The 27943-nt window shown below is 41.0% G+C and overlaps 2 protein-coding genes across 3 annotated transcripts in view; one reads left to right on the top strand and one right to left on the bottom strand.

Annotated features, from left to right (window-relative positions):
• Positions 1-25: 25 nt before the first annotated feature.
• ap3s2 (adaptor related protein complex 3 subunit sigma 2) lies at positions 26-7106 on the bottom strand. The gene is made up of 6 exons (XM_084015786.1): positions 6927-7106; positions 5793-5884; positions 5134-5245; positions 4449-4520; positions 2436-2543; positions 26-1092 (listed from the first exon to the last, which is right to left on the bottom strand). Exons 1-6 carry the CDS (start codon positions 6993-6995, stop codon positions 967-969), a joined length of 579 nt encoding a protein of 192 aa, XP_083871912.1. The 5' UTR covers positions 6996-7106; the 3' UTR covers positions 26-966.
• Positions 7107-12045: 4939 nt separating this feature from the next.
• The window catches only part of igf1rb (insulin-like growth factor 1b receptor), a 44282-nt gene continuing 28384 nt past the window's right edge, over positions 12046-27943 (top strand). For both annotated transcript variants that reach the window (XM_084016905.1, XM_084016904.1), the window contains exons 1-2: positions 12046-12950; positions 18747-19313. In XM_084016905.1, the coding sequence (XP_083873031.1) occupies positions 12860-12950; positions 18747-19313 (658 nt within the window). In that variant the 5' untranslated portion in view covers positions 12046-12859. The remainder of the gene's footprint in view (positions 12951-18746; positions 19314-27943) is intronic.

The raw sequence follows: 27943 nt of genomic DNA, 5'->3' as shown, positions 1-27943 counted from the left end.
GAGTCGGTACACACGGAAGAACGACTGAGAGGAAATGTATTTTCATTTCTTTAATTTACCATGGCGAGGAATGTCTTTGACACAAAAGCATTCACTTTTCTTGACAGGTTGAACAGGGAAAGTTTGGCTTAAATTAATCTGATTGTATCTGACCACTAAACACAGCCAATAAGACACATTATATAAATACTTAACAATAAAATAACTTCTCTCTGAACAGATGTTGGCATGATCCTTCATGACAGCACATTAAAACTTGGCAAGAGCATTTAGATTTGCTGTACCGAGCATAAAGCTGCACCCCGGAGAATGATAATGGTATTCACAAATCACGAGGACGTCAGAGACGAGATGTATTACAGGGAAAGGAAAAAAAAAAGAAAAGAAATTGTAACAAGAGCCAAGCAGATCCCAGTCCGTATGAATACACACTTGGAACAGGAGATAGTGATGTGTATGAGTAATTACAACCCAATTCAGAAGCCAAAAGATCTTATTGCAGCTAACTGTTCTGAGGCCAGAAGCCCACTCCAGACGGGGGAAGGTTTTCAAGTCTTGGACAGGACGAGCGCTGATGGATGTCAGAGATTTGTGCAGGAAAACAGGCACTCGGCCAGTACAATCTTTCTTTTGGAGAGTACGAAATCAACAGGAGAAATAAAAATATAACACAGACAGTGTAGCAGGAAATACATACAAACACACACACACACATATATCCCCCTTGATGATTTACAGATTCAAACTTTATAGTATTGTGCAAATCTCTCTATACAGCAGAACTAAAAAATAATAATCCACTGCTTATCCCCAGTTCATGTGAGGAGACAGGAATGAGGGAGAGAATAAGCTGCTGTGGTTCCATAATACACATGTAGAACTGGTTTTCTCTGTATTACCAACAGAACTGGGTGGAGGTGAACTGCATCAGTACATCAGCCCTGCAGAGCTCAACGGGAACGCTGTTCAGAACGGGGAGAGGCTCGGCACTTTGATATTGATGTCTCCGATGTTGATGTTGCGTGGCATCTCGGGCAGGTTCATGTTCTTCACGGCAGAGACGGCGCGAGCGGGGGCTGCTGATAGACCTCCCTGCCGAAAGAAAACATGGAAAACACCTTTAAAGCCACTGTGAGTGGAACGTTAATCTGACTACAGCATCTTTAAAATGATTCGCCATCATAAACTGCGTATAAGAAGTGGACGTAGTTTGTGGTTTGTGGACTATGGTTGGTTTGTGGCCGTCGCCATCATGGACTTTTGCAACCAGTGACCGGAAGTGACCATATTTGGACTGTGGAGGAGCGAGGGGTGGATCTAATGAACACAAGCGACAGAGCGGCACTCTTACTGCATCCGGATCCATCTGGCTTCTGGTTCAACTTTGAACTTCACAGCTGAGTGTTAAAGTCATCTTAGTAGCTAACTGCATTGCTAGCATAGTAGCAACGCCGAGATAATGATGCCTCGGTAGCGACAAACAGATATCAACGACGAGATAACAACCTGTCCATCACAAGGTAGCCCATAAAGCACACGCTGCTTTATGGTCTATTTGACTCGAAATAGACCCTAATTTACTAAATGAACATCATGCTCTATTGAAGAAGACTTGAAACTAGAGATTGAGACCATAAACTCATGTTTACAATGTTTGCTGAGATAATAAAGAGCGATAATAAAGATAATCCATTCATCGTCTACCGCTTTATCCTGTATTCAGGGTCGCGGGGGGGCTGGAGCCGATCCCAGCTGACATTGGGCGAAGGCAGGGTTCACCCTGGACAGATAACCAGTCTATGTAGAGCCAGACAACCATTCACTCTCACCTACAGGCAATTTAGAGTCACTAATGAACCTATCCCTATCCTGCATGTCTTTGGACTGTGGGAGGAAGTCGGAGAACCCAGAGAGAACCCACGCTAACACGGGGAGAACATGCAAACTCCACACAGAAGGAGAACCGAACCCGACCCGGGAATTGAACCTGGGACCCTCTCACTGTGAGGCGACAGTGCTACCCACTACACCACCGTGCAGCCCCAGTAAAGATAATAGTAGAGCTAATAAATCAAGTAAGAAGTAGGGTAATTTCCTCATATTCTCCTCCTATTTTTGCATGTTTAAGTCCACTTACCACAATTACATTTTTTTTGTGCCCTAACTGATCAGACGTGACCGTGTCGGTCTGCTAACTCGTCCCACCATCCACATTTTCAGTTGACTCAGAAGCTGTGGCCGTGGCATCTAAGAGCAGTTGGCTGATCATTCTTCACAATGATGAAAAAAACATGTTGCTTTTGGACACCAGTGTCTTGGGATTGCTGCATGTCTGTCTTAAGCCTTTTGTGGATCCACAGGGAGCTAAACAAAGTCTGATAAAGTGGAGTACTCCATAATCTGGCATGGTCCATTAATGTGGCTAACATACTGACCTCTGACTTCTCCATGCGGTTCTGCAGTTCAACCTGGGCCACGATCTCGTTCATGTTGGTCTCCAGCACCATACCTCCCATCACCACCTCCTGCAGGATATAATGGACCTGCGGACAGATGTGACACAGCGGTTAATGGTAAATGGACTCTACATGTCAACATTCACATGCTTTCATAGACTGACGGCACAGCTTTAGGGAGCAATTTGTGGTTCTGTAACTTGCCCAAGGACATTTCGGTGTGCGCACTGAGAAGCCGGGACTGAATCATCGATCTTCTGATTAGAGGACGACCCGTTCTACCTCTGAGCCGCACACAGCGGCAGCCCGTACACCGCTGCATATGTCAATTGAGTCATTACAAACAGGTCTCTTTGCATGCTGGCTGTGACTCTACACTGCTAAATGCAACAGAGCACTGTGAATGATGTCAGATAGAAATAATAATAATAAAACTGTAATAAATATAATAATAAAATCTGGAGTGACATCACATCTGGCTGCTTCAAATGTCTGCCAGAGGCAAGTGTTTAAAGTGGCCCAATATTTCACAGTCCTGCATCATTGCAGTCCAAAGCTTGTTTGTGTTTCTTTATACAGAAAAAGGCTCACATCTAATGCTGGAGAGTTCAGTACTCTCTAGAACGTGGCTCTCGCTCGCCGTTTCATTTAAAATCTTGAAATGAGCTTTTGTGAATTCCTGTGGGCAGAAAATGTTTTGGGGAACATGACTGTCTTCTATTAGCGGACTGTTCTGAAGTGAAGGGAGATTAACTAGAAACAACCCTGCCTGGAACAGCTTTAAATCATTAAAGTATTGTATTCCAGAAAGCTATATACCTTAATGTTCTTCTTGCAAAACTATATTAGTAATGGGTTACTGAAATGACATGAGGAAAACAGATGAAAACTTCTAATATTAAGTCTATTTCTCCCTGAATAAGAACTTTACGATGCAACATAGGGTGGTGTTGTCCAGCTGGGAAAGCCAGCAAAAGGTTGTCTCTAGTAGAAATATTTCCAAGTTTCATCTTGGGAACATTCCTCCGGCCAAACCCCACTGCACCACATGACATCAATTTCCTGCTGGGAAAATTCAATCAAGATGGCAGTGTAGATGTGTGCGATTAGTTTCCCGCAACACTTCTTGTTCAGCTCCAGAGAGCAAAAAGAAACAGAGGCTGACAGCAACGCAGAGTTTCCTTCTAAAGGAGAATGCATGCAGTTTAAAATCCATCATCTGAGAAAATATCAGCAGCCAACTTAAAATATACAGTATTAATTAAAGAAATGCTGGGCCCATGCCCTAATAGGAACTGGATCAACTACAGCAACACAGCCGTTCCTAAAAAGCAGCTTGCTGTATGCAAAAAGACAAACATGCACAACTACACTGCGCATTACCTCTGGTTCATGTCTCGCCACACTTCACTCATAAACACAACGTTCTCCGCATCTGAACCTTTTTATTGAATATGAAAAACAAAACCATTTATAACAAACTGCTGTTTCCGAGTTGGCACACATACATAATGAAGTAAACATGAGGTGGTGTTTGATCTTTTTGGATGCAAACAAGACAATTTGTTGTGAAAAGGCTTTATCGCTCCCAGGCTTACAGATATATACGGCTACATGTTTTAAGGTACATTGTGCCAATTTGCTTTTAATGGATTTTTGCCTAAACAATTTACATAAACAAAATGCACCAAAAGATAGTGTAGAAGTCGATCTCCTGGCCTCAACTGATCTTGTTTACTCCCGATGACTGAGTCACTGCTTCCTGCAGCTGCTACTCAAAGCGTCTGAAATGGTCTATGGTCAAGTCCATGGCCAAGTCTACATTGACAGCTAAAAAATATCACATGTGAGTTTTTGTCCCACGGGTTATAAAACCAACAGCGCAGGTTGTTCTGACACCGGAAGGGTCCTAACCGAGCAGTGCTGTACTGTAGTGAAAGCTGCTTCTATTAGATGATCATTTTAGCAGAGGCTCCCCTGTTCCCCACTCACCTTGTCCATGTGGAATATAAGGTCCAGTTCACAGACGTTTTCAAAGCATTTATCCAGCGTTTCCACAAACACCTACAATTAAGAAGATTTGGACAGTCAAACATCTCAATTCTCAGATCATTTTTTTCCAACATTGTTATTATAACGATAAATATTTGGAAGGTTATTATTTGAGATTCTGATTATATTTGAGGGTCTAACAAAAGCTGTATCTACTCTGGGATTTGTGTTATAGTTAACTAACAGATGTCTTACAAGTCTGTTGACTAAGTTGGAAAAATAAAGGTGGTCATGGTGCAAACCTGCAGGAAGCCAGTGGTTGGTGCACTGGTTTACGTCTCATACTATCATTTTAAATAAACTACACATTAGTACACCTAAGCACATGAAAGTTTCCCCACAAGGACAATAACCATGTCCCTGTGATATATGTTTATTATTCTTTATTGTCTACTGTCTTATCCAGAAAGATTTCCATTGAGATCAACAGTAGATTAAGTCTCATTTCTTAGATCATCCGCGTTAAAAACAACCAGTAGGGGGGCAACAGGTCAGTTCCCAAAAATGAATCCAATGCAGCATAATGTAATGGATAGAAGCTTAGTATTAAGCTTGAGGAAGAGGCAGATCTTCATTTCACCTCTAAAACCATACATTAAATAAGTTGGCACAGTTGTAAGCTGACCTGGATCAGGTCCAGGATGCCGAGCTCACTCTCAGAGGAGTCCACGCAGAAGACAAAGTAGAGGGTCGCGTAGTGCCGGTAAATCAGCTTGTAGTCGGAGCCACCAATGAGACTGCAAAAAAAAGCAACTTTAAAAGAAAATTCACGTCTAACTTTGTGCAGTGTGTAATTGTTGCAGCAGGAATTAAGTTTAATCAAACAAATAAGATAAGATGTAAAACACAGTTGAGGTTCAGTATGTGAATGAGTTGATTAGGGAAATGAAAAGAAGTGACTGAGACCATGTCTACTTTTGTGAGTTTGCCTCCATCTAATGGTTTAAGTCGTGCTACTACAGCTGCAGATCAGCTGATCATCTTTGCTGTCAAATGATGTCAGCTTCTGTCGTGGCTTCAAACCAAAATGAGAAATCCCACACAAGGGGCCCAGGGTTTAAAGTAGCGAGTATTTAACATTTGGTCAACATGTCATGCCATTCGGTCTCTGCAGCATAAACTCAAAAGTCTCTTTGCATTAATAAAAAAATCAGCAGTGCATCGCACACCTCACATACCTGACAGTCTTTTCAAATGTACATAGCACAAATACATGCTCAGTTATTCACTAATCAACATGTGTTTTTTTTTTGGTATAGAATCTGAGAAAATAGCAATACTTGCCTTCCACCTTCCAAAAAGTTGCAGACGTTGTCGTCTCTTTTAGACACCAAATGGAAAGTCTCCCGAATGATCTGCTGTTGCATGTCCTCTGCCTGCAAGGAAACATGTTACAATTAAATACCAACCATTCCAGGAAATGTACTCGGTTTGGTTAATAAATACACTTTACAGGCACCCACCACTGTTCAGAGTGCGATTTAATTTCTTAAAATGTAGTTTAATTGATATATAGTCATAAAGGTTGTACAATAATCCTGTGGTGCCAAAGAAAGTATATTACACAAAACGCAAACTTAATTTGATCAAATTGATTAACCTTTGATGCATTCAGACATTTTAGAGGCAATTTTAACTATTTTGAATGAAGGAGTGCAACTAGTATCTAAATTATGGATTAATATGCTGACTATTTTCTACATTAATTTAATGATTAGCTTGTAAACATTTAGAAAACTTAAGTCAAGCGGTTAAATAAATACAGTTCCTCTGAAATATGGTGGAATAAACATATAATACTCATTTACAAGTAGGCCTACTGTCAAATTTGTATTGAAGCATATTACTTCCATAAATATTTGAAATCAAGAATATAGAAGTGTCATATCACACTGTCACTGACAATTATCTCCATTAGCTCAATATAATGTAACAGTAAAGCAAAAGTTACTGGAGGCTGGTTGTTGTTATTATTAATTAGACCTGATTTATGTATTTGTAAAAAAACAAAAAAAAAACATAGATGTATCGTGTGTTTTAATCACAATACAGCTCATTTCCATCCGTTTAATCCTTTTTAAGGAGGCACACATTGTTAAAATATATTTCAAAGATAGTTGTTTGCCTAAATGGAAGGGAAGTGAAACTAAGAAGTAGCTAGATACGCTAATGCGTCTCCATTAGCAAGCTAGCATCAGCTAACATAACATGTAAGTTGATTAATGACAATCATTTAAACACAGAACATGTTTTCGTTTAAAAACATTTTAAACACATTCACATAGAGATCTGGGGAACATTTCTGTTGTGAATAAAATCACACAAGTTGACAAAAGCTAATACGACCCTGGCTCAATGAGAGTGACAGCTCTAAGAAGATGCTAATGTTTTGAACAGCAAAACTAAACAAATACTTACAAAATACTGATAGAATCTGATCAGCCGCGGCTTCCCGTGGTTGTTAAATATCAAGATTGCTTTAATCATGTCTGCTCTTTTGTCTTGTCAAATGACAATATGAAGTTATTATTAAAATGTTAAGATTTTGTTGTGTTTAGATGGCGTTAGCTAGAGTGCTAAATGATCACTCGGCTACCGGATGTGAGTTAACTCGTTACATCCGGTTGTGTCACCTCATTCAGCAGTCGAGGCCAAACCAAACCTAATCTTTTGTTCCGGACAGGTGGAGTACTCTTCCAAACAACAGGACAAAGTGACCGAAAAGGCGAGAAATGAAGACGTAACTGCACCCAGATGATCAGAAACCTGAAGCCTGTTAGAATCATGTAAACATGAATAACCAAGTTTCCCATGTTTCATATCAACATCATATCCCGAATTGGATCAAAACCAGGATGCAGCTAGAAATGCATGTAAACACACTCATTGAAACACAAGCATTGACTCATTAAAATGTCATAAATATCTCTTGTGTAGCCTACGTGAGGTGAAATGTGTTTTTATCCAGTAGACACAACCTATGGTGAACAATCAGTCAGAAATACTCAGTTAAGACATGATTTATTGGATAAAATTGGGCTTGATAAATGTGAAAATAACTGGATTTACAGTAGAAGTTGTGGCTTACATTTACTCAAAACATCAGCATGGAACACATTAAATATATGACTTTAATGTGTCCACATTTATATTATTAGTATTGTTCTTTGTATGTCCACTGTTTCTCGAAGTAACATTGACATGACACACCTTTAGACATTAGATACCATCAACTATAATACAGGAGCCCTATGGCAGAACAGTTTAGTTCATATTAATTTATTTATATTTATGTGATGGTGTAGCGTGGTTAAATTATTATCCCATGTGTCATCTGGAGTTCTGAGACTTTTTACCGCCACATTACATAATTTTGCAGTCTTTGTGACTAATGCACCAGCAACCGAGGCACCAATCTAATTAATGGACCCTTTGTACCTTTGTCTTCATGCAGCCTTGAAATCTGAAAGCAACGACGTCACACCGGCTTTACCTTTCTCTGCGGGACCAACAGCAGTTAGAGAATCTGACCAAAAGCAACATTATGTAATGTAACAGCAAAATATCCATCCATTGTCTACCGCTTATCCTGTATTCAGGGTCGCGGGACAGCAAAATATCTCAAAATCAATATAAGTGTGCATTGCATTATGGGGTATTGTGTTTGTCATAAGAAACAATAAGACCCTCACATAAGACACAGGACACATAAGACCCTCACCAACAGTCTTCAGGGAATTTTAACTTAACCGGATTACAAACGACGGCCTCCCACATGGTTGAGCTGATTTAACACAAGTGACCGTGTCTGCAACTAAACTACCTATATGAACGAATTACTTATGGCAAATGACTCCATTGTGAAGCATATTTGTCCATCCCCTGCTTTTCAATCGATTTTTTTTCAATTCAATTCAAATTGTTTTTTTATTATATACCCCCAAATCACAAATTTGCCTCGGATGGCTTTATAATCTGTGCAGCGTTCAACATCAGATAAGGAAAAACTCACCAAAAATACAGTTATAAAGACACAGAGAACTGCTCTATCGTATCGTATCATTTGGTAGTTGTAATGTGCTGTGTAACCCAGGACTCATATTCTTCTTTCAAACACTGGGTCACTTGGGCATGGAGGTATAAAGTGTAATGAATGCTAAACTTATAATACATTATGTCCACCACTTATAATACTTGTTATAAGGTGTCTTGCATGAATATAAAGATTTGTAATTTATTTTATAAAGCCTTATAAATGCATTATAATGTGTCATAAATGTGCTTATGATGCATTATATACATGACCTTCATAGAAAGTGTTACCGAAAAACTCTTTCGTAAAATGCAGGCGACATTTTTTACCTGATTTATTTTGGTATCCAACAACAAAGCAAAGAACGTCTGTCTGTGTTTTTGTTTTTGTCTGTGTGTTCTTTGTGTATCTCGAGAATCACTCCTACGACTTACTTCACACTCGGGTCAGGTGCATTGCTGGGGAACCCATGGAGCCATTTTTCAAATCTGCTGCAATTTGCGACACGTATGAATACTGGGTAATGTTACAACCAAACGTTTCTTCACTCCTCTGGAGTCAGCAGTGGATAACCTTCACAGGAAAAGAGCCTTTCTGCCACTGTTACTCAAATTGTGTACTTTTTTTGCCAACTAATAATGTTATTGCTGGCAAAATACCTCCACTCATTAAATCCACGCTCTTCTTTATAACTGCGGTGGAAAATGAGCTCCACTAAGTGTATTTCACCGATGTGTCTGACCACCTGAACGTGTGTTTTCAGGGTGGGGACTAGTGATCTGCCTTGCTTTACTTTTCACCCTTTCACTAACTGGGAATGTTGGTATTAGCAATGCTTAAAATAATGCTAAAAAAATTCTCAAGTAAACTGTAATATTTAATAGTAAAATGAGTTGTTTTTTCCTGTGAAACAGACTTGAGGCCAATTTGACGCTACTTGGGTGTGTGATGCAACTATGTCGTGACAGGTGTTTTGCCCAGGACTGGAGGAAGTGTTGACTGTGAAGCTGTTTGTATGAGCCATTCTCCAGGGATCGAGCACTCTGCCCGCTCTGATAAGGCACGTTTTAAACAGGCACTGCACTCGTATACATTATAATAACAAGAGAAGATACAAAATGACTGATTGATTGCTGTGTCATCAATACATATATTTATAAAGCACAGGTGTAGACACGTATCTGATTCTACATCAATACCTTTCATATGGGGGTTCCTGAGGCCTTATTGGGTCTGAGGTCTACAGTCTATCGGGGATGAACCACTACATCCAAACCAGGCCAGCTGACATTCAGTATTTCTGTGTGATCAAACCCCCGGTAACATCAAAATGTCGGACCACATTTCCTGTTCTGATTTCATATCCATTAATTCTCTGTTGTACGTTTTTCATCATTAGTGCAGCAAAGCCACCCGGGCTGTTGTCTGCATATCATCTATTATTTCCCCTCTAAATTCCCTTCCTCCTGCATGAGCACAGTGGAAAACAAACAGACGCTCATTAGCATGTGTGACCCGTTGGTGGTAAACAGGCTTATTTCCACATGAGTGCAGTGCGAGAATGGATTCCACCGGGACAGTCGAGGTAGGTGGCCCCGCCGGCTGCCTTCATGGGGACTTTAATAGGGACTTAACAAATGCAAGTGGACAGGCACAACATTCTCTGGCACAGGAAGGTCATGTTGGTACAGTGAGCACTTGTTAGAGGGTGACTCACTGTATTTGGACTCTTGGGTGGCCACTGATATTCACTTCATTTTTAATGTGCATTTTCTCTCTCTCTCTCTCTCTCTCTCTCTGCGTGCTAATTGTTGGATTGTGACGGATGCTCAGCGCTGTCTGCCAGAGCTGAGGTAATGTGTGGCGTTCAAATAATGCCTCTGTGCTCTGCTCTGTGAAGTGATGAAAGCGGCCTGTAATTACAGGGATAATCAAAACTGTCAGGGGCTCTTCTATGGGAGGTTTTGTTTACTGTCTGCTATTCTCAGAGCGTCATAAGCCGCTCGAACCTCCACTTCCTCAGCCTGGGCCTCAGACCTCAGAAGATCACTGCGTCTGTACCTGTCTGCCTCTCAGAGTGTGATGAGATAAGTTGTGTTAAAACCCTCACATATGAGGGGTGCATCTTTCACGCTTATGTCCCTAGACATTCAGCTCACGAGGCTGCAGTATGAAGTTATTTTACCTCTTCATTTTGGGAAGCCAACAGGCCAAGCAAGCCCATGGTTAGCAGTTGAAATCCCTTTTTAGCTCAATAAGTTGGTCAAAGCATCAACTCTGTCAGGGTCCCTGGATATATATATTCAATGTGACCTCCCTAGATAACAACATATGCAAAGAAAAATAATTGATAGTCTTCAGAAGGAATGCATTAACATATGCATGGTTTCCTCAGCAACCTCTGGGTTTTAAATTGTACCTCTGATGTATTTTGCAGTGGATTCTGAACTCTGCCATTGTGTCGGTCCCCTCAAGATGGCAGCATTTCGGTGTCTTTTCAGTGGAAACCCAGAGCCAAATGTTTTTGCATGAGTTGCCACCAAGCTCCAATAGACATGACAACGTGATGATTTTTTTGTGATATAATATTAGAAGGCATGGGGCTTAAGATCAATGCAATTTTGTGATTTTATTAGCAAGTTGGAATATAAAATGTATTATATTAATTTACATTAAGCAACGTTTAAATGTCCTGATGCCATATCATAGTGTAAAAACAACCATGGTCACACTGTTTTATATCTAGATAACAATAAAGCAGACATAACGGGCACTTAAAACCCTAAAAGCCATACGTGAATATGAAAAAGGCAGGCGATATTTGTACATGTGCAGATGGATGACAGGCGTATAACATCATGTCCATATAAAGACACAGCGGTGACTGCGTAGATTCAAGAGAGTAATTACAGGTGGCGCAGACAGACACGATCTTTGTATAGGCCGCCCTCCGCTGTGTATTTGTGGGCAACAAAACAACCCTGATCCTGGATCAGCATCCCGGGTTTCCTTCGCGCCGCGTCGTAAACGGAGTCGCTCCGGCGGTTACCAGAGAGGAGAAGGAAGAGCCAGAGGTCTCACTCTGTCTACCATTCCGCTCTGCCGTGTGGACCCTTACGAACACTTAACGCATCTGCCGAAATTAAAAAGTGCGTGTTAATTGATGGGCTACTCGGACAATAATGACGGTCCATTTTTATAAAAACCTGCCTCAATGGATGATACAGGGACGCTGGTGTGACGAAACGTCCCTCTTGTGCAAACGATAGTGAGCTATCGTATGCCGTGTCCTTTTCTTACGTTTACCTACTTACCGACAACGTTACTGCTGTATAAAAAACTGAGCTTCTCGTGAGTACCAGACCAGTCACTATGGTAACTAAACTGCAGTGAGAGCGACGCCCACTTTCCCAGACTGGAAGGCGGGGCGGGAGCCGGAGTGATTCATCTCTAGGACGGAGACGATCTCTGCGCAGGGCGCCGTGTTTACAGCGAACACGGCAGACTGCAGACCGCTCGGAGGAGACACCGCGTATGTACCTGTACATTAATCTGTCCGACGACGCTGCCCGCGTAGATACATATCGACGGACGGCGTTAGATAAGCAAAGGACTTGACCCGACCCGGAGCAATAAGGTCAAATACTCCATTCCCCGCTGATATGAAGGTGAATTACTCCTACCACAACAACGCGGTGTGTGTGTGCATGATGAGCGGCTGAGGAGGAGGAGGAGGAGGAGGAGAAGGAGGCTGCGGTTTCAAACTAGATTTTATCCTGGATATTTCGAAACAAACGTCGTGTTCGTTCACACCAAGGGGGGCTGCGTGTCCTCTTAACATGTCCCCGTATGCCCTAGACACCCGTTCCAGCCTTAAGGGGGTTTGACCCGTTTTCTGCCTCCCGAGGAGCCTCCAGCAGCGGGACGTTGAACGGTTTTCCTCCAGATATGGAGTGTGAAGATGCGGATTACAGAGGAATCCCCGCCGCTAGTTTAACGCCGTTGGTTTCGTTACACACAGCGACGCGGTGTTGTTTCGGGCAGGAATAAAACAGAACCATGAATACGGCCAGAGGAATAAATCGGTGATATTTTTTTTTTGAGCACGGTTGGACTCCCAGTAGGCAACGTGAGAAAGCTACCCCGCTAGCCTGTCTGTAGTAGCTATTAGCTCCATTAGCCGGCTAACTGCTAAAAAAAAGGTGCTGGTGCAGGAGATTAAAAGGCATTTTAAAAATAATACTGAGCAGGTTTTGCCCACGTTTCTTCCCCTCAACATATTTATTTACAGGATTTGGGAGGATTTACTCATCCAGGAATGAGGACTCGAACGGAAAGCAGCCGCATGACCTTGTTTTGGGGTCTGATGCTGGGTCTGTCGTCCTGCCTCCGGCCCGCCACCGCAGAGAGTAAGTAATGCTACTCCACACTGCTTACACACGGGGAAACAGTGTTCCTGCCAGGCTCTTCAGATGTGGGAAACAGGGCTAGCTGAAAACACCATTTACTGCATACACCCAATGTATAGCACAGCATTGTAAATAGAGACATCACTGATTCCTGGACAGATTATCTCAGTACTGCATTTATGCATTTATGTGTATTAATAGAGAAGAAGACATATCACTGTAATAATCTGACTATAGGTTAATGGATGCATTTTGTATGTACATTATCGCCTGAAAAGGTGGGTAATCAATTTCCCTTTACATCCAAAAATGAGATGTGATCTTTTTTCATCATACTGAAGTGAGGGGAAGAAGTAGTGCAAACTTTGTCAAGAACTGTGACACATTCAGCTCTGTCCATGCTATAATACATTTGATATTAGCCTACCCTAAATAAAGCAGCACAATTAAGACAGCCAATATTTATGTTTTGGTTGTTATAGGCCATGGGAAGTGTTTTGTAGGTATAAGCGATTAATTTATGATGTGTTTATTTCCCTCTTTATTTTGGGTTCACACCAAGTAAAGATGACACTTATTTGTATAGGTAACGGTTTTGTTTGAATTTATGAGTTAAGAAAAGCTCCACATTTTTAAGTCTTATTTGATTAATTTCCCAAGGTTTCTGAATATACAAAGTAGACCAGAGCATGAACATAACACAGCATTGAATGCCAATTTTTACTATTTTAGGCATTGTTTTGTACGTTGGTGTTCTTTATGGGGGGGTTCCCTTTGAATAATGCCCATAGTGATTTTTTCCCCTTTATTAAACAACCTGGGGATACCTTGAACAAATATTTTCATGAATACCCTATCAGCTGCAACATCCTCCTATCAGCCATATGAGGTCAGAGATTTAAGTTCAGCGATAATCCATCGAAGTCAAGCACACTTCTTTGAGCACAGCTTCTGTCTGCGTCTACATTTAACACATTTAAAGCTTCTATATTTATTCCAAATTTCTTTTTATGTGTTGCCATTTGCATTTTTTTCCCTAGTTATACTGTAAAGTAGGCTTCCTGATTCATCCCATTCATCAAGACATGTTGGGGAGGGCTGGGTTGGGGATTGAACCTGGGTCTGGGTTTAAAATAGAACAAGCCAAAGTACATTCGCAAGCAAAACAGACTAAGTTCTGTTGATTGGAAAGAGTGAGGAGCTTGTGAACTGTGTGTCATGGGGTTTACTGTTAGCCCCGGTGGTTACGGGACAAACCTGGGAGAAGCAGAGAGGGTCTCCCAACGAAATTCATTCTCGCTCCGGCGTGGAGCTGTGTAAAGGTTCCTTGTGTGGCTAAACTCTAAGCATTCCTGCTTGTCTGCTCTATCAGTTGGGACATCTGGTAGGTTTGGGTTAACCAGGTTCAGCTCTGTTGCTGCACACGCAGCCTTTCAAATGAACCGAACGAGTTTTATCTGTCAAGAATGATCTTTAGCGAAAGCTTCCTGGTGCATTTCTTCTCACCTAGCCTCTCATGTGGAAAAGTATTTATGAATACGTTTCCCCCCCTCAGGCAATCTGTCACTAACGGGATGGAAATGAGGAGTAAACAGACTTGCTGCAGTCTAGTGGCAGCGTACGAAGCACCAGCTTAGAGGGTGAATTGCTTCCTATTTCTTGTCTTATGGGACTTCTAGTGGATTTCCTCTGATGGTCCTCAAATTGTCTGGGTGCCGCAGCCAGCTGGGAAAAGGTTATCAAGAGTAAATATGTGATTGGGAGGCTCATCAAAGCTGCAGCGATAGGCTTGTGTACTCAGCTGTTTAAAAATGTGTCAGTGTAAGAGGAGGAGGGGTTATTAAGCTGTTACACCTGCTATGGGTATTTTCACTTAGCTGAGCGCAAGATGTACATTTTCAGAAAGTTTTGTTTAGTGTCTTCACAAGCGGTCAGGAGCAGTTCCCATGAAAGATGGGCCATGCAGGTGTTGCAGTGAGGCCACTGAGGGCGAAGCGTCGCGGCTGTGGTGACGTAACGCCACCAGGCACTGTGTCTTTTTACAGGCCCGGGTGTTGGGATTGTATTAACAGGTATGCAGCTCGCTCAAGGCTGCTGACAGTGTGCACTGACAAGTAGATTATAGAGAAAGACATAACAGTCATACCAGCACACTGCCACCCTGCCTTAAATCACACCAAAGGCATTTTATAATGGCTCACCAAAGGCTCTCAAGAGAACACTTAAAACTCTCAGCGTACTCTATTTAACGCGAGAACCAAATTATCTCCATTTAAAATGCCGAATACAAAAAAAGTGATACAGCTTCATCGAACTTGAGCTGGGCATTGGTACAAACCACAGCTCCAGTGTGATTTTGAAGTGGGGTTGAACGAGGTCAACTGTAGGAAAGTTTTTATATTGTGTGTGTTTGTTGTCTGTAGAGTTTACTGTGATAAAACACAAATCTGACTTTTATTTTTGAAAAATAGCAGAACATTCCTCTTTTTTTCAAATAGAAATGGACAAAGTTTCTGTAAGTCGTAACAAGTGACTGATCTCTTTTTGAGGGGTGTTACTCACACACACTTTGAGTTTGTGTTTGTTTTATTACATACCTGCAGTCTGCATTAGGCTTGTGTCATATAGTCATAGTAGCCACTCTTGTATGTGTGTAACTGACTCCAGAGTGGCTGTTCATTGGATAATTCTAGCATTTTTTAGCTGCTTGATGAAAAGATCCAGATTTGTTATCTATTTCATTAATAGTGAGCGTAAGTCTCAGCTAACAACAATGTTTGAGGATGAAACCCATTCAGACATTTGGAAACATGTTGTTTTTTTCACCACAGCTAAACATTTAACATTTTAATCTTCTGATCCAGTAGTAAATTATCACTGATGGTTCAAGCTAAAAATCAAATCACTACAACTTTTGAGAATATAAAATGTGATGTAGCTGGCAAGATATAGATCGTATTTCAATATTGCGATGTGTCATGTTGTGCTACGGCGTGAAACCGCGTTGAGAGGTTTGGGAAAAAAATTCCATTGCCAGCAGAAGGGTTCAGAGTGTTCTTTTGGAAATTAAACAATTTTCCACCTCAGTAGCCGTGTGGTTTCTGAAGAACGCCACATATGTTTAAGGGAACTACAGATTTTGCTTGCCTCCATGTAGACCCCAACAACATGAAGATTAAAGGAAAACACCACCGCATTTCCATACTGAACTATGTTCTGCTCTGATCTTAGACGAGGTGATACATACCTCCCTCTCCTCTGTGCGTGCACTCAATGGCTCTTGCGCGCACTCCGCGCAGCGCTAATTTGCTAGCATGTAGCTTGTCCTTAGGATCCAAAGGGGGGTGAAGTTAGAAGCGACCAAGCACTTCCACGTTGTCCCTATTTAAATACGGTTACGTGAGTAGTTACACGACCCAAGTTTGGTTACACAAAATGAAACATGCCAATTTTTCTAAGCGGATAACAAGGATAACTATATAATGTATGGCGGAATAACAACTGGAAGCACTTCGACGTCGGCGCAGTAATATCATCACTCCGCTCCCCCTCTTACTTCCGTCAATAGAACCTACGTGACCTGCACGCCGTCGCCTGCACTACCTGTAGTAGTTTGTGCACAGTTGAGGAAGCATCAGGTTGTAGTAAGATAGTTTGTGAACAATCAAACATCATGGTTATAACGTGCATCGTACAGGGTTGTGAAAACAAGCAGAAGGTATATAGTCCCGTCATGTTTTGAGTGATGATATTACTGCGCCGACGTCGAAGTGCTTCCAGTTGTTATTCCGCCATACTATATAGTTATCCTTGTTATCCGCTTAGAAGAATTGGCATGTTTCATTTTGTGTAACCAAACTTGGGTCGTGTAACTACTCACGTAACCGTATTTAAATAGGGACAACGTGGAAGTGCTTGGTCGCTTCTAACTTCACCCCCCTTTGGATCCTAAGGACAAGCTACATGCTAGCAAATTAGCGCTGCGCGGAGTGCGCGCAAGAGCCATTGAGTGCACGCACAGAGGAGAGGGAGGTATGTATCACCTCGTCTAACATCAGAGCAGAACATAGTTCAGTATGGAAATGCGGTGGTGTTTTCCTTTAAAGACAAAACATTTATTATGACAGGGTTATTACATATTACACCTATACAGCCCTACGATTTCACATCTAATGTGAGAATATGTATAGCTAGTGGCACATGGCTCAACATCCAGGTTTTGCCTTCAGGGCAATCACTTGATTTAAAAAAGAAAGGGGAGGGGGGGGATGCGTTAACTCATTAAACCTGCAACACCAACACTATTGTTAAAGTATAAAAAATGGTATCAAATTGTTTTCTTGCTATGCATCATCTTTCCCAAGCCTCCAGTAAAACTTTATAGATCAGTAGTAGTGTGAGAACCTGTTAGCTACTTGGTGTGAGTTTTCCATGACTAAACTCTCCAGCTTTTGATGTCTAAATCCTCCTCACAGTGATGTGTGATCATAGCCTCCATGTTTCTGTGGGTGGTGCTGGGGCTTCAGGCCAAGTTTTGTTTAGAGCCTGGCACACAGGTGGGAGTGAATGTTGGAAAGGCAAATCCTCCGGCTATCATCTGCCATCATCATCATTGTGCCTTAACAAACTTTTCCTGGTGTGGGTTCAGATTCCGAGAAGTGCTCTTTGCTTTGTGCTCATTTTGGCTCAAAGTTTTTCTTTTGTCAAAATAGAATGGGAGTCTACTGACTGTAAATAACAAAGTCCTACCTATGTTTGAAACAAATGTAAACAAATCTATTTCATCCTGGACATACAATTGCATAAATGCATGTTTTACCCATTAAAGAATACTTTACTGCCTGTCCTTTGATCAAAAGCCCAGACACATTCTCATAAATAAGTCAATTCATTAGATCATAGTGTATGTAAAGCCTGCTACAAGCTGAGACTTTTCCAGCAGGGGGCGCTACGCTGCACTAACAACGGCTGTTTCAAACCAATGGTGCACGTCACTGTGACTACGTCCACCTGTTATATACAGTCTATGCTAAAAACCTGCAAACTAATCGCATTCCCATCAGACTCACTGTTTCTTGGGGGGTTAGTGCTAATTAGTAAATGTCACCATGCTAACAAGCTTAAAATAAGATGGTGAACATGTTACACATTAAACCCGTCTCTTGCTGAACATTTACCGCATTTGATCTGACTGAGAGTGTGGAAATTTCTTTGTTGATGATTTCTTTTAAAGTTTTTTATGCCTTTGATGTCATTGGGTTATAAAAGCAAACTGGCATGAAACTGAAAGGTGGACACAAGCAACAATAGCCTGAAGGTAGAGCTATGTAAACCGTATTGCGCTGTTAACCTGAGCTTGAATAGAACCTACATCAAGTATTTACTTTGGCATTGACAATGAGAACTGCAAAGCAAACATGCAACACAGCTCAAGTGTACTGTCAATGTTTAAAAAATCTCTTTATAAATAATCACTTTTTCAGAAAAGGATCCCATTGTTTTGTTAATTGTTACATTTAACAGCTATATATGTCAAACTGTGTAAATAATTGTTGAAATATCCAGATCGTTAGTAAGAGTTTGTTCTGTGTAAATGTTTTGCTGCTCAGGTTTAAAGCTTTTTTTCCATTTAGCCAAGATCTCACATTGTGATGATGAACGGTTACGATTCCTGTGGAGAGCCTCGAGTGAAAGCATACAGCAAAGAAAAAAAATATGAATAGAGCAAGTGAGATTTATGATACTGTTGAATATAATGGATTATGGCCTTAACCCTCTTTTGTTTCCCCCCTGCAGTCTGCGGTCCCAGCATCGACATCGGCAATGACATCAGCGAATTCAAGCTTCTAGAGAACTGCACAGTGGTGGAGGGATACTTGCAGATCCTTCTCATAGGTGACAAAAACAACAACAACATCAACCAGGATGTCTTCCGCTCCCTCACCTTCCCCAAGCTGACCATGATCACTGACTACCTGCTGCTATTCCGGGTGTCCGGCCTGGACAGTCTGAGCACGCTCTTCCCGAACCTCGCTGTCATACGCGGGCGGAACCTCTTCTACAACTACGCCCTCGTGATCTTTGAGATGACCAGCCTGAAGGACATCGGCCTGTACAACCTGAGGAACATCACCCGCGGTGCCATCCGCATTGAGAAGAACCCTGAGCTCTGCTACCTGGACTCCATAGACTGGTCCCTCATCCTGGACGCAGAGTTCAACAACTACATCGCCGGGAACAAGCAGTCCAAGGAGTGCAGCGACGTTTGTCCGGGCATCATGGAGAACAGCCCTCAGTGCAGAAAGACCATGTTCAACAACAACTACAACTACCGCTGTTGGAATTCCAATTACTGCCAGAAAGGTAAGCTGACTGTCACACATGATAGCTCATCAGGGATTTGAATTGCAAATAGATCACACAGACAGTCCAGCCTTTGGCCTGATTTGTGTAGATGTGATTTTTGGAGTGTAATGAATGTCTCTGTGGCCCCAGCTGTGGCCTGCTACCTGTCACCTTAACTATTTTAGCTGTTTTGTTTTGGCTGTGGGGATGAAGGAAAGCGGGGGAACGTTGTTATTCATCATCGACTTGTCGACAGATCTTTGCTGTAATACATCGGTTAAGGAAAGACGAAGAAAGAGCTAAACAGAGCTATCAGTGAAGTTTGTTCATTTCTGAGCACTAGCTCACATATTCAGGTTATTTGCTTACATGCGAGTTTGATTCATCCGCCTAAACAAACTGAATTAAAGTGCTCCAGGGTTTAATTAAACTACTCCAGGCACGTTGAGTTTGAACTCTCCCTTTAATTTTGTGTTTACGACTGCAGCGTTTTAGATGACTTGTTTTGCTGGTGTGTTTCAGACAATGTGTTTTGGCTGACTGAGTGTGTGTGTGTGTGTCTGGCTGAATTGTTTCCCTGGTGACTGGCGCCTTGCTGCAGACTCAGCATGTTGATGTTTTCAGTCTTGTGACATAGAACTGTCGCAGGACTGGCCTGGATCGCATGCATATACAACACACACACACAAACAATGTCTGTCTCCGTCATCAAACGCACTCAAAGCACACACACGCCAACGGACAAATCACAGAGATATAAACGTGTCTGCACTTATACGCCTGGCCTGCTTTGGGGGGGTGGTTGAGTGGCAGGGTGTGAGCATTATGCTGGAAAAGAAAACCAGGAGGTGGAATATGTTGGAGGCAGTCATGTTGGATGGATGGATGGATGGAGGGGGTGTCGGATGGAGGAGGAGAACTCGGCAAGAAAGCACAATAGAAAGAGTGCACATTAAACTCTAGACCTTTCCTCTACCATTTCATGTTTGTATCACGGAGAACCGTCATGAGATGTAATTAACTGAGCGGTTTTACACTAAACCAACCACAGGCTGCGAACATCTTGACTTGGAGAATTATCTTTTTAATAATATTAATCCAAAATAAAACATAATAATTATTAGTTGATTATTGATCTCAACATTAAAATGTAGTCACTGTTAACTAAAGCTGGTAAATAAATATAGAAGACTAAAAAGTGTATTTCCCTCTGAGATTTGATGGAGTGGAAGTACAAAGTGGCAGAAAAATAAAATAAGGTTCAGTGTACCTCAAAATTGTACTTGAGTAAATGTCCTCAGTTACAATCCACCACGAACCATAAGCCTGATCTAAAGTTGTGTCTTTGAAGGCCACCTGTCTTCCTTCCTGACATCCACAATTTAAATACATTTTTCTATCATCAGCCAAATAAGCTTCAATTCCTACATTGTTTACATAACAAGTCGAGTCAAGTATATTTATACAGGACATTTCACGGCAGGAGTAGACTCAATGTGCTACAAACAACTAGAAGTTGGAGATGAAGTTCTTGAGCGTGATATTTATATTGTCTGACACTAGGCATTGTTTGGGTTTTTATCTGACTGTTATGATGATTATATGAAATACTGATATAAATGTGTTTTGTATATAAACCACTACGTGGTAAGGAGGTCAAGTGTAACAGTTCTACTGAGAAAGTACAGGGTGTCCATCTGTCTCCACTCTGTTGAGACTAGACTCAAAACATGTTGTTTTTCAGAGGCCCGGGTGTGAAGGACAGGAATTAGATTATTTAAAAAAAAACAGCTAAATGTCTTGGCTAGTAGTACTTCTATCACCAGTGCTTGTGTGGCAGCTGCTGCTCAGTTTCTCTCATGACTGCCTCATCTTCTCAGTTATATGCTGCTACTACTAACTGCTAGTTTTACTACTACTACTCCTTCCCACACTGAGACTACAGCAGTTCCTAAACCCTGGTTTATTTGCACCTTGGGTTTCCTCGTCTCAAACTGCTAGGTTTTTGGTTAGATGCCTAAAATAACATGTGGTTAACACAAGATATTTTGAAGTTTTGTTCTACGACATACAATTCGCCAGTAGATACCCCCCTCTTGAATTTTTAAGTTTTTACGTGTCTTTAAAAATGTGGTTGTTGTTATTTACAAGTGGCTAGATGAGACTACAAAACAGCATCACACCGACTAGTCCACCTTTTTAAAGCCTAATAGTATATGCTCATGCCACTGTCAGGGCTCCAAATTGCGTACAAAATGGTCGCATATGCGAATGTTTAAAAGAACAGTTAAAAACAGTACAATACCCTGTTTTATTAGTAGGCTACCGGGACTTAAGTATGACAGACAAAACAAAAAACAAAACAAGGAAATTGCAATCCACTAAAAAGCATGTTTCAGATATTATTTCTCAGTATCCGGAATTGAGGCTTTCTAAAGTTACTGTGGCATCTTCCTGTTTTTAGCAGCTTTCCCTCATCAACCTCTCACAGAAGTTCATCTGAATTTATTATCATTTAGTGTGTTTTTGTTCTGGAAGCCTCTCTCTGGCTTTCTGCTGCAGTACCACTCCCCACCTGAACGGGTACTGATGGACCGGTGGGGGTGCTGTTTTACAGAAAAAAGTCTAATTAATGCTGTTTAATGTGATATCTGCTTGCAAACTCAGATAAATCACATAAACTAAAGTAAAGGGAACATCTGATTACTGACCAACATTTTTTAGTGAATACATTTTTTACTTACATACTTTTAACCTTTTTCAGTTAAAAGGAAAACACATTTTCAGTTCCATTCTATTACTTTTTCTGACATTTTAGGTGTCGTTAATGAAACACGCAAAACATTCCATTCAACAATCCAGTTACCGGTGTGTTTTCAAGGAGGAAGAGATCTATACCTGACTACTTTGACATTTTGTTTTGATTGATTGTATGTTGATTAATACCAAGCTGTAACAAAAACTAGGGTGCGACTAAATCATTTGCTGTGTTTGCAGTGTGACTAGAGGAAAAGTTAGTCTGGAGTCCTGCACTGTAGCGTTATTTCCTGCAATGATCCAAAATATAATGGAAAAATCCTGCTAAATCGATGCTTAGTTCCAGGGTTGGCCGACAAAAATATGTCATCCCTGCAGTACTATTCTATCTACTTAATTCTACCCGTAAATATCTCTCGTCCACTCTACTTCTACCAGCACAGTTAAAGTAGTGCAATAAACTACAATTCCCTTTAATGAAAAAATGTATTCTTTATTTTGTCAAAAGGAAAACTCTCAGGAGGAGAATAAATGACGGGTTCAGATAAAGTCACCATACTTGCCCCAAAGTCTCTTGGTTGCAGTTCATCCACGCCTAACTGGACAGATGAGACACATTAAAACATGGCCGATGAGGTTGACATGTTTTGTTAAGTCAGTTTAAGTAGACTAAATGTAGAGGAAGTAGTTTGTGAAGATACGTAAGCAGTCAAGTGGACCGCTGAGGGAGCGTGTCAGCAGGGGCAAATCATTCGCTGCTGCCGCAGCCTTTAGACAGCATTGATCTCAAACACCCCGAGCACTACTGCTCTCACTGCAGAGACTGCATTGTTGTGCTATTTATTGGGCAGTTTATTGGAGAAGTCTGGTGGTAGGAAAAAGCGGGCTTCATTAAAAAGAAGAAGGCCGATAGCTGGAGGACTTTCCCTGGCTGGCCATCCCCTCATTCCATCAAGTTGTTGTCCAGCAGATCAGGTGCTATTTATATATATGCTATATGATCTTGATGTGTTTAGTATGTAAGAGAAAAATAAAAAGCCTGATGCTGCTAGAATCATGCCTGTTTGCTTGGTTTTGTCCCAGTATAAGCAAACACAGTTGAGGACCAAATAATGAGGGTTTTCATTTGTGCCCGCTGATGACGCCCTGTACCAGGCTTCAGTAATCTTATCTGGGATCTATTGTATAAATGTGTGTGCCTTGCTCACAGGCCTTCTGCTGTGCTGGCAAGAGAGCCATCTTTGTGTTCAGAGGCATTTTATTTCCAGACCCGGTCATTCGTCAGATCAATAAATGACGGAAGGGAAATGTGCTCGCCCTGTTTTTCATTGAGTTACTATAAAGGACATTCTTTCAGTCGGAACTCATTCATAAAACTGTTACAAGGAAAAGAGGGTTCAAAGACTGTTTCCTCCTCTGGGAAAGTTGAGTGTTTTTTTATATCGTGGCGACGGGGGTTACATTCTTGCATGTTTACTTACCTCATTTGTTTTTTGGGAATCTTATTTGAGTGCTTTGTCCCGTTCATAACTCATAGGCGTTTTCTAAAAAAGAGTCATGTCCGTGCATGCTGGGAAACAAACATACTCTCTCTCTTTCTCTCAAACACACAAACCCGAACACACGCTCTCTCATTGAACAGCATGGGGGATGTTTTTCCGGTGCTTTGTATAGTCTGAGGAGATGAAAGCACATCATTAAAGTACAAAGTAGGTCTTCAGGGATTTACTGGAAGGATTTTTTGTCTTTTGTTAACCCCTAGCTAAAGGGATTACACATTAAACCAGAAGGATTGTCCTCAGGGTTGTTGCCAGATTAATTTACTGTACTTGACATGTCAGTGTTTGCTCATTTGTATGTAAAGTGTTTAGTTATTTCACGGCGGGGTTGCTAGTCAAGATATGAATCGAGTATGGATGGAAGTATGGACGTTCTAAACTTGGTTCCTTAATGTGCAGAGTGCAGTGAAAACTGATAAATGTATTTTTCCACCTTAAAATATTTGTTTTGAGGTCATATTTTGTTCACATTTTTAGTAACCAAATTTAACTGGTCTAAAAGAGACGTGCTCATTTTTCAGGTTCATACAAACATGTTTTAATACTTTTATGTTCATAAGCCTTTTTATTGTTCTCATACCGTCTGTATGAATATACCTGGAGTTTGGGTCCATTTTTGCTTCCTTTCAGGTGATGTCATTCACATACACAGCGACCAGAAACAAACTAGGACACATTTGTTTAATACTGTGAGTGTGAAATCATCTATATATTTAATCGACATCACAACTGTACGGAAATCCCGACGGCCTATTTAAAGGTTCAGTGTCTAATATGTGTGTATATCTATCGAGCATATAGGCATGCTTTATATTAACACATTAAGTGGAAGTTTACCTCATGGGATCTTAAATGGTGTAAGCTATAATGCTAATATGCAATATGCTATCCACCTTGAAAAAATACACTATCAGTTAGCGCTTCATAGTGTTTAAGACGCATCTCGTATGACTACAGCTGAGGATCTTGGCTTCATATGATACGTTATACTTCCTTGCGGCGTGTTTTTGATGTGGTTAATGGGGAATAACGTCTTCCAACAACATGTCTTCCAACAACACGTCTTCCAACAAAATTTTTTTATAAAATGCTGACTACATTGCTGTGGCATCTGGGAAACTGTGCGTTAGCTGACATGCAGGCGACATACATTCAGCTATCTAGCAGTGTGTGTGAAAGAAAGCTAAGGAGACTCGTATAACAGAGAGTGAGTGAGTCCCAGACCTCTTTTCTGGTTGGTTTTGCTTCAGTGTTTATTAACCCAGTGCTTCTCTTGTGCTTAATATGAGGCAATTTTAATATATATATTTTTTTATTGTGAACTAGCCATTTTTCAGCTCACTGATGTTTTGGGGTTTTCACTTGTGAACATCTCTGCTGTACTTGACCATGAATATTTCTGCTCTCGCAGCATGTTTCAGATGAGGTTGCTGGGATGAATATGAAAGGATCGCATTAAAGCATTGATTTTGTGTATTTTATATTTTCACAAAGTTTTTTTCTGTTTTTGCCAGCTGTTGAGAGGCTCTGATATTTGGCCAGGTGGTGTTGCATTAGAGCAAAGTGATAGAAAGCATGGCTGCATTATCACAAATTTGACTCTGTTCTTGTTGCATTGATTATGCTGATTCTGTAACAACTAAAGGTGAGTCTTTGTTCAAAACTTACATATTGTGCCCTTTTTAAAAGTAATGCATTGTGGGCAGGAGGCCATATTGGCTAGGTGGCCTTTGTCACATTAGAAACAGCAGGACTGGTAACACAGAATAAGAAGTATGGTAAGTTCTGATACACATTTAGAAACACCACATGAAGGAACAGCACAGGTTACATCATTGTGTGGTGTATACATTATGTACAGGTAACAGGAGATAAGGTGGAGGTGTGTTTGATCAGAGTAAATCAAAGTGAGAGAAGCCCAGCTCCAGCTGACAGGTCATGTTATCCAGACAGTCTGACTTGAATGACCCAGTGCTTAGGGCTTAAGGAAGCCCAGTGAGTACTAGTTCCTGCTGATGTCTGTCTAATCTCTGCTATGATTAGCTCCATACCATCATGAGTGCAGACACCCACTCTCTCACTCAATACACACAGTAGTCATTCAGGCTGCACACTATTGGAACAAAACATTATAATATTTATTGGATATGACATTTTCACTGTATATTTTAAAGTCAATGTGTCATTTTTATGCATCTGGAGAGCAAAGTTAGGCTAGATCTATAAATACTTTTGTGCTCTCGTAAAACATTTATTCATAAATTCACTGGTCGTGTAGATATGAAAGCAAAAAAAGTCACACCCACAAATCATGGTTAATGAGATGGCTCCATGTTTCAAAACGGGTCGGGTGCATTTGTTGTGCGGGCGTGTGATCGCTGCAGGTCCCTCCCACTTTGACGAGAGGACGAAGCGTGTACCGAGTCCACATCCCCGGGGAGCGGGAAGGTCAAGATGAGGCGTGCTGTAAAGCTCGTGGTCAGATCCACTAGCCACCTTCAACCCTGGCCTTTCCAAACCGACCTAATATGAGGTGCGCACCGCTACGGGGAAATACACTTACTGGGGAGAGGATAACCCTACACAGAGTGGCAGGGGTAAAAAGTGTCGGGATATACTGTATAGAGTTGATGATGAAACTGGCGAGCCAACCTGGACTGTAGGTTATTAACGAGAAATACTGGGTTAGCCATAAAAATGAGAATCATGGGAGTTTTCCCTTTGTATCAAGTAGCAAAAAATAGTTGTAGCGTGGCGATTTCAAGTGGTTTGCCAACTTCTCACGTCTTGCCATGTGACTATTGCGCACAGCGCAATGTTCGACGCTGAAACAATATATCGTGCTAGCCTCGTAGTTATACAAGGGATTAATGGAGCTGGCCTAGAACCATGTGGTTGCTTAATAAATGCTCTCACTCCCCTTTACTTCTATTGCAAATATGTCACTGTGGACCAATGCAAGCAATCCGTATTTACTAAACACATTACTGCCTTAATTTTGACCAAAGAAATCAGTCTATATTTCATACATGAGGTTATCGTCTTTCACTTATAGGTGTGTCCTTTCCGTTCCCAGCAGCGCTTTTATCACTCACATATCACGTCGTATCATCTTGTAAAGCTATATATATATATATATATATATATATATATATATATATATATATATATATATATATGGTTATATAGTGCTGGCAAGTTTACTTGGGGCTGATCTCTGCGATAGAATGCTAACGCATCATTTTCTCAGTCTGATTTTTTTCTTTCGAAATTTTGTTTTCTTTGATAATCACTTAATAATTTGATTAGTGGTGCAAAACAGATTTTTTCCCCCATTCCAAGATGATGCCTTCAAATGCATTGTTTTGTCCAACCAACTGTTAAAAATGAAGATATTCAGTGTACAACAATATGAAATTATTTTTATTATTATATTATTTGGCTTTTAATCCAACAATGAATCAATTATCAAAATAGTTTATTGATTCTTAGATCTTACTTTTTATGAGAGTGACATCTGACAGAATGTAAGGTTTAAAAGGATGCAATAAAATACTAAATTAATCTGATGTCAGTGACGTGGTTATGTATCGTCCTAATTTTAGATAGTCCAACAACAATATATATTGGGCCTCCTTAGTCACCATGTTGGGTACACTATAACTAGCTGGTGTATCCATCCCTTTCGTTTGAATTCAGACTTCGAAACAACAAGTCGGACCTTCTGATATAAGTCATATTTGGTTAAATGATCCATGAGAAGTTCAGACCCACTCTTCTTGCCAGCAATCACTAAAATGTAATATTCCCACTATTATGTCTGATCATATACTCGGAAAAATCCCAACATATGATGATGCACAACTAGTCATGTACCTCGTACCCTGACCCAGAACCCAGAGGCTGTCAGGGCTGGTAATTATAGGGACTGCTTTGTAAACCAGGCACATCCATGCCTACTTTTAGTGAACAGTCACACCCATCCCTGGAATTCCTGGAAGAGAACATTACTGGTTTGGCTGTGTTGAAGTGCCTACTCTAATTATGTGGCCTTTAATTGTGCTCTGTTAACACCGTCAGATTGGGATGCGCCATGACCATGGACTGAGACGCATCTCTGTTTGTGGATTTGAGGCTGGTTGGAATAGTTTATGTTTTGTTTTACAGGCTCATTTTCACATCATTTCACTCTGCTGTGATCACAGTAGAATTTCAATGAAAGAGAGAGGAAAAAGGCAAAATACTTTGGCCTGGTTGAGGTTTTTGTGTCCTAGTTTAGAATATATTTTTGCGTTATGCCTATATATTAGTCTCACATAGCCAGACCTGTCT

This window comes from Eutrigla gurnardus, assembly GCF_963514095.1.
Source record: "Eutrigla gurnardus genome assembly, chromosome: 1".
Classification (NCBI taxonomy): Eukaryota; Metazoa; Chordata; class Actinopteri; order Perciformes; family Triglidae; genus Eutrigla; species Eutrigla gurnardus.
Note: the sequence above shows the minus strand (reverse complement) of the source record. Positions and strands in the feature narration are given on the sequence as shown.

Coding starts and splice junctions, on each gene's coding strand:
- ap3s2 (XM_084015786.1), bottom strand. CDS start 6,995: ATGATTAAAGCAATCTTGATATTTAACAACCACGGGAAGCCGCGGCTG. Junction 5,246..5,792: donor AACTTTTTGGAAGGTGGAAG/GCAAGTATTGCT, acceptor TTTTTTTTGCAG/TCTCATTGGTGGCTCCGACT. Junction 2,544..4,448: donor TTATATTCCACATGGACAAG/GTGAGTGGGGAA, acceptor ATCTGTCCGCAG/GTCCATTATATCCTGCAGGA.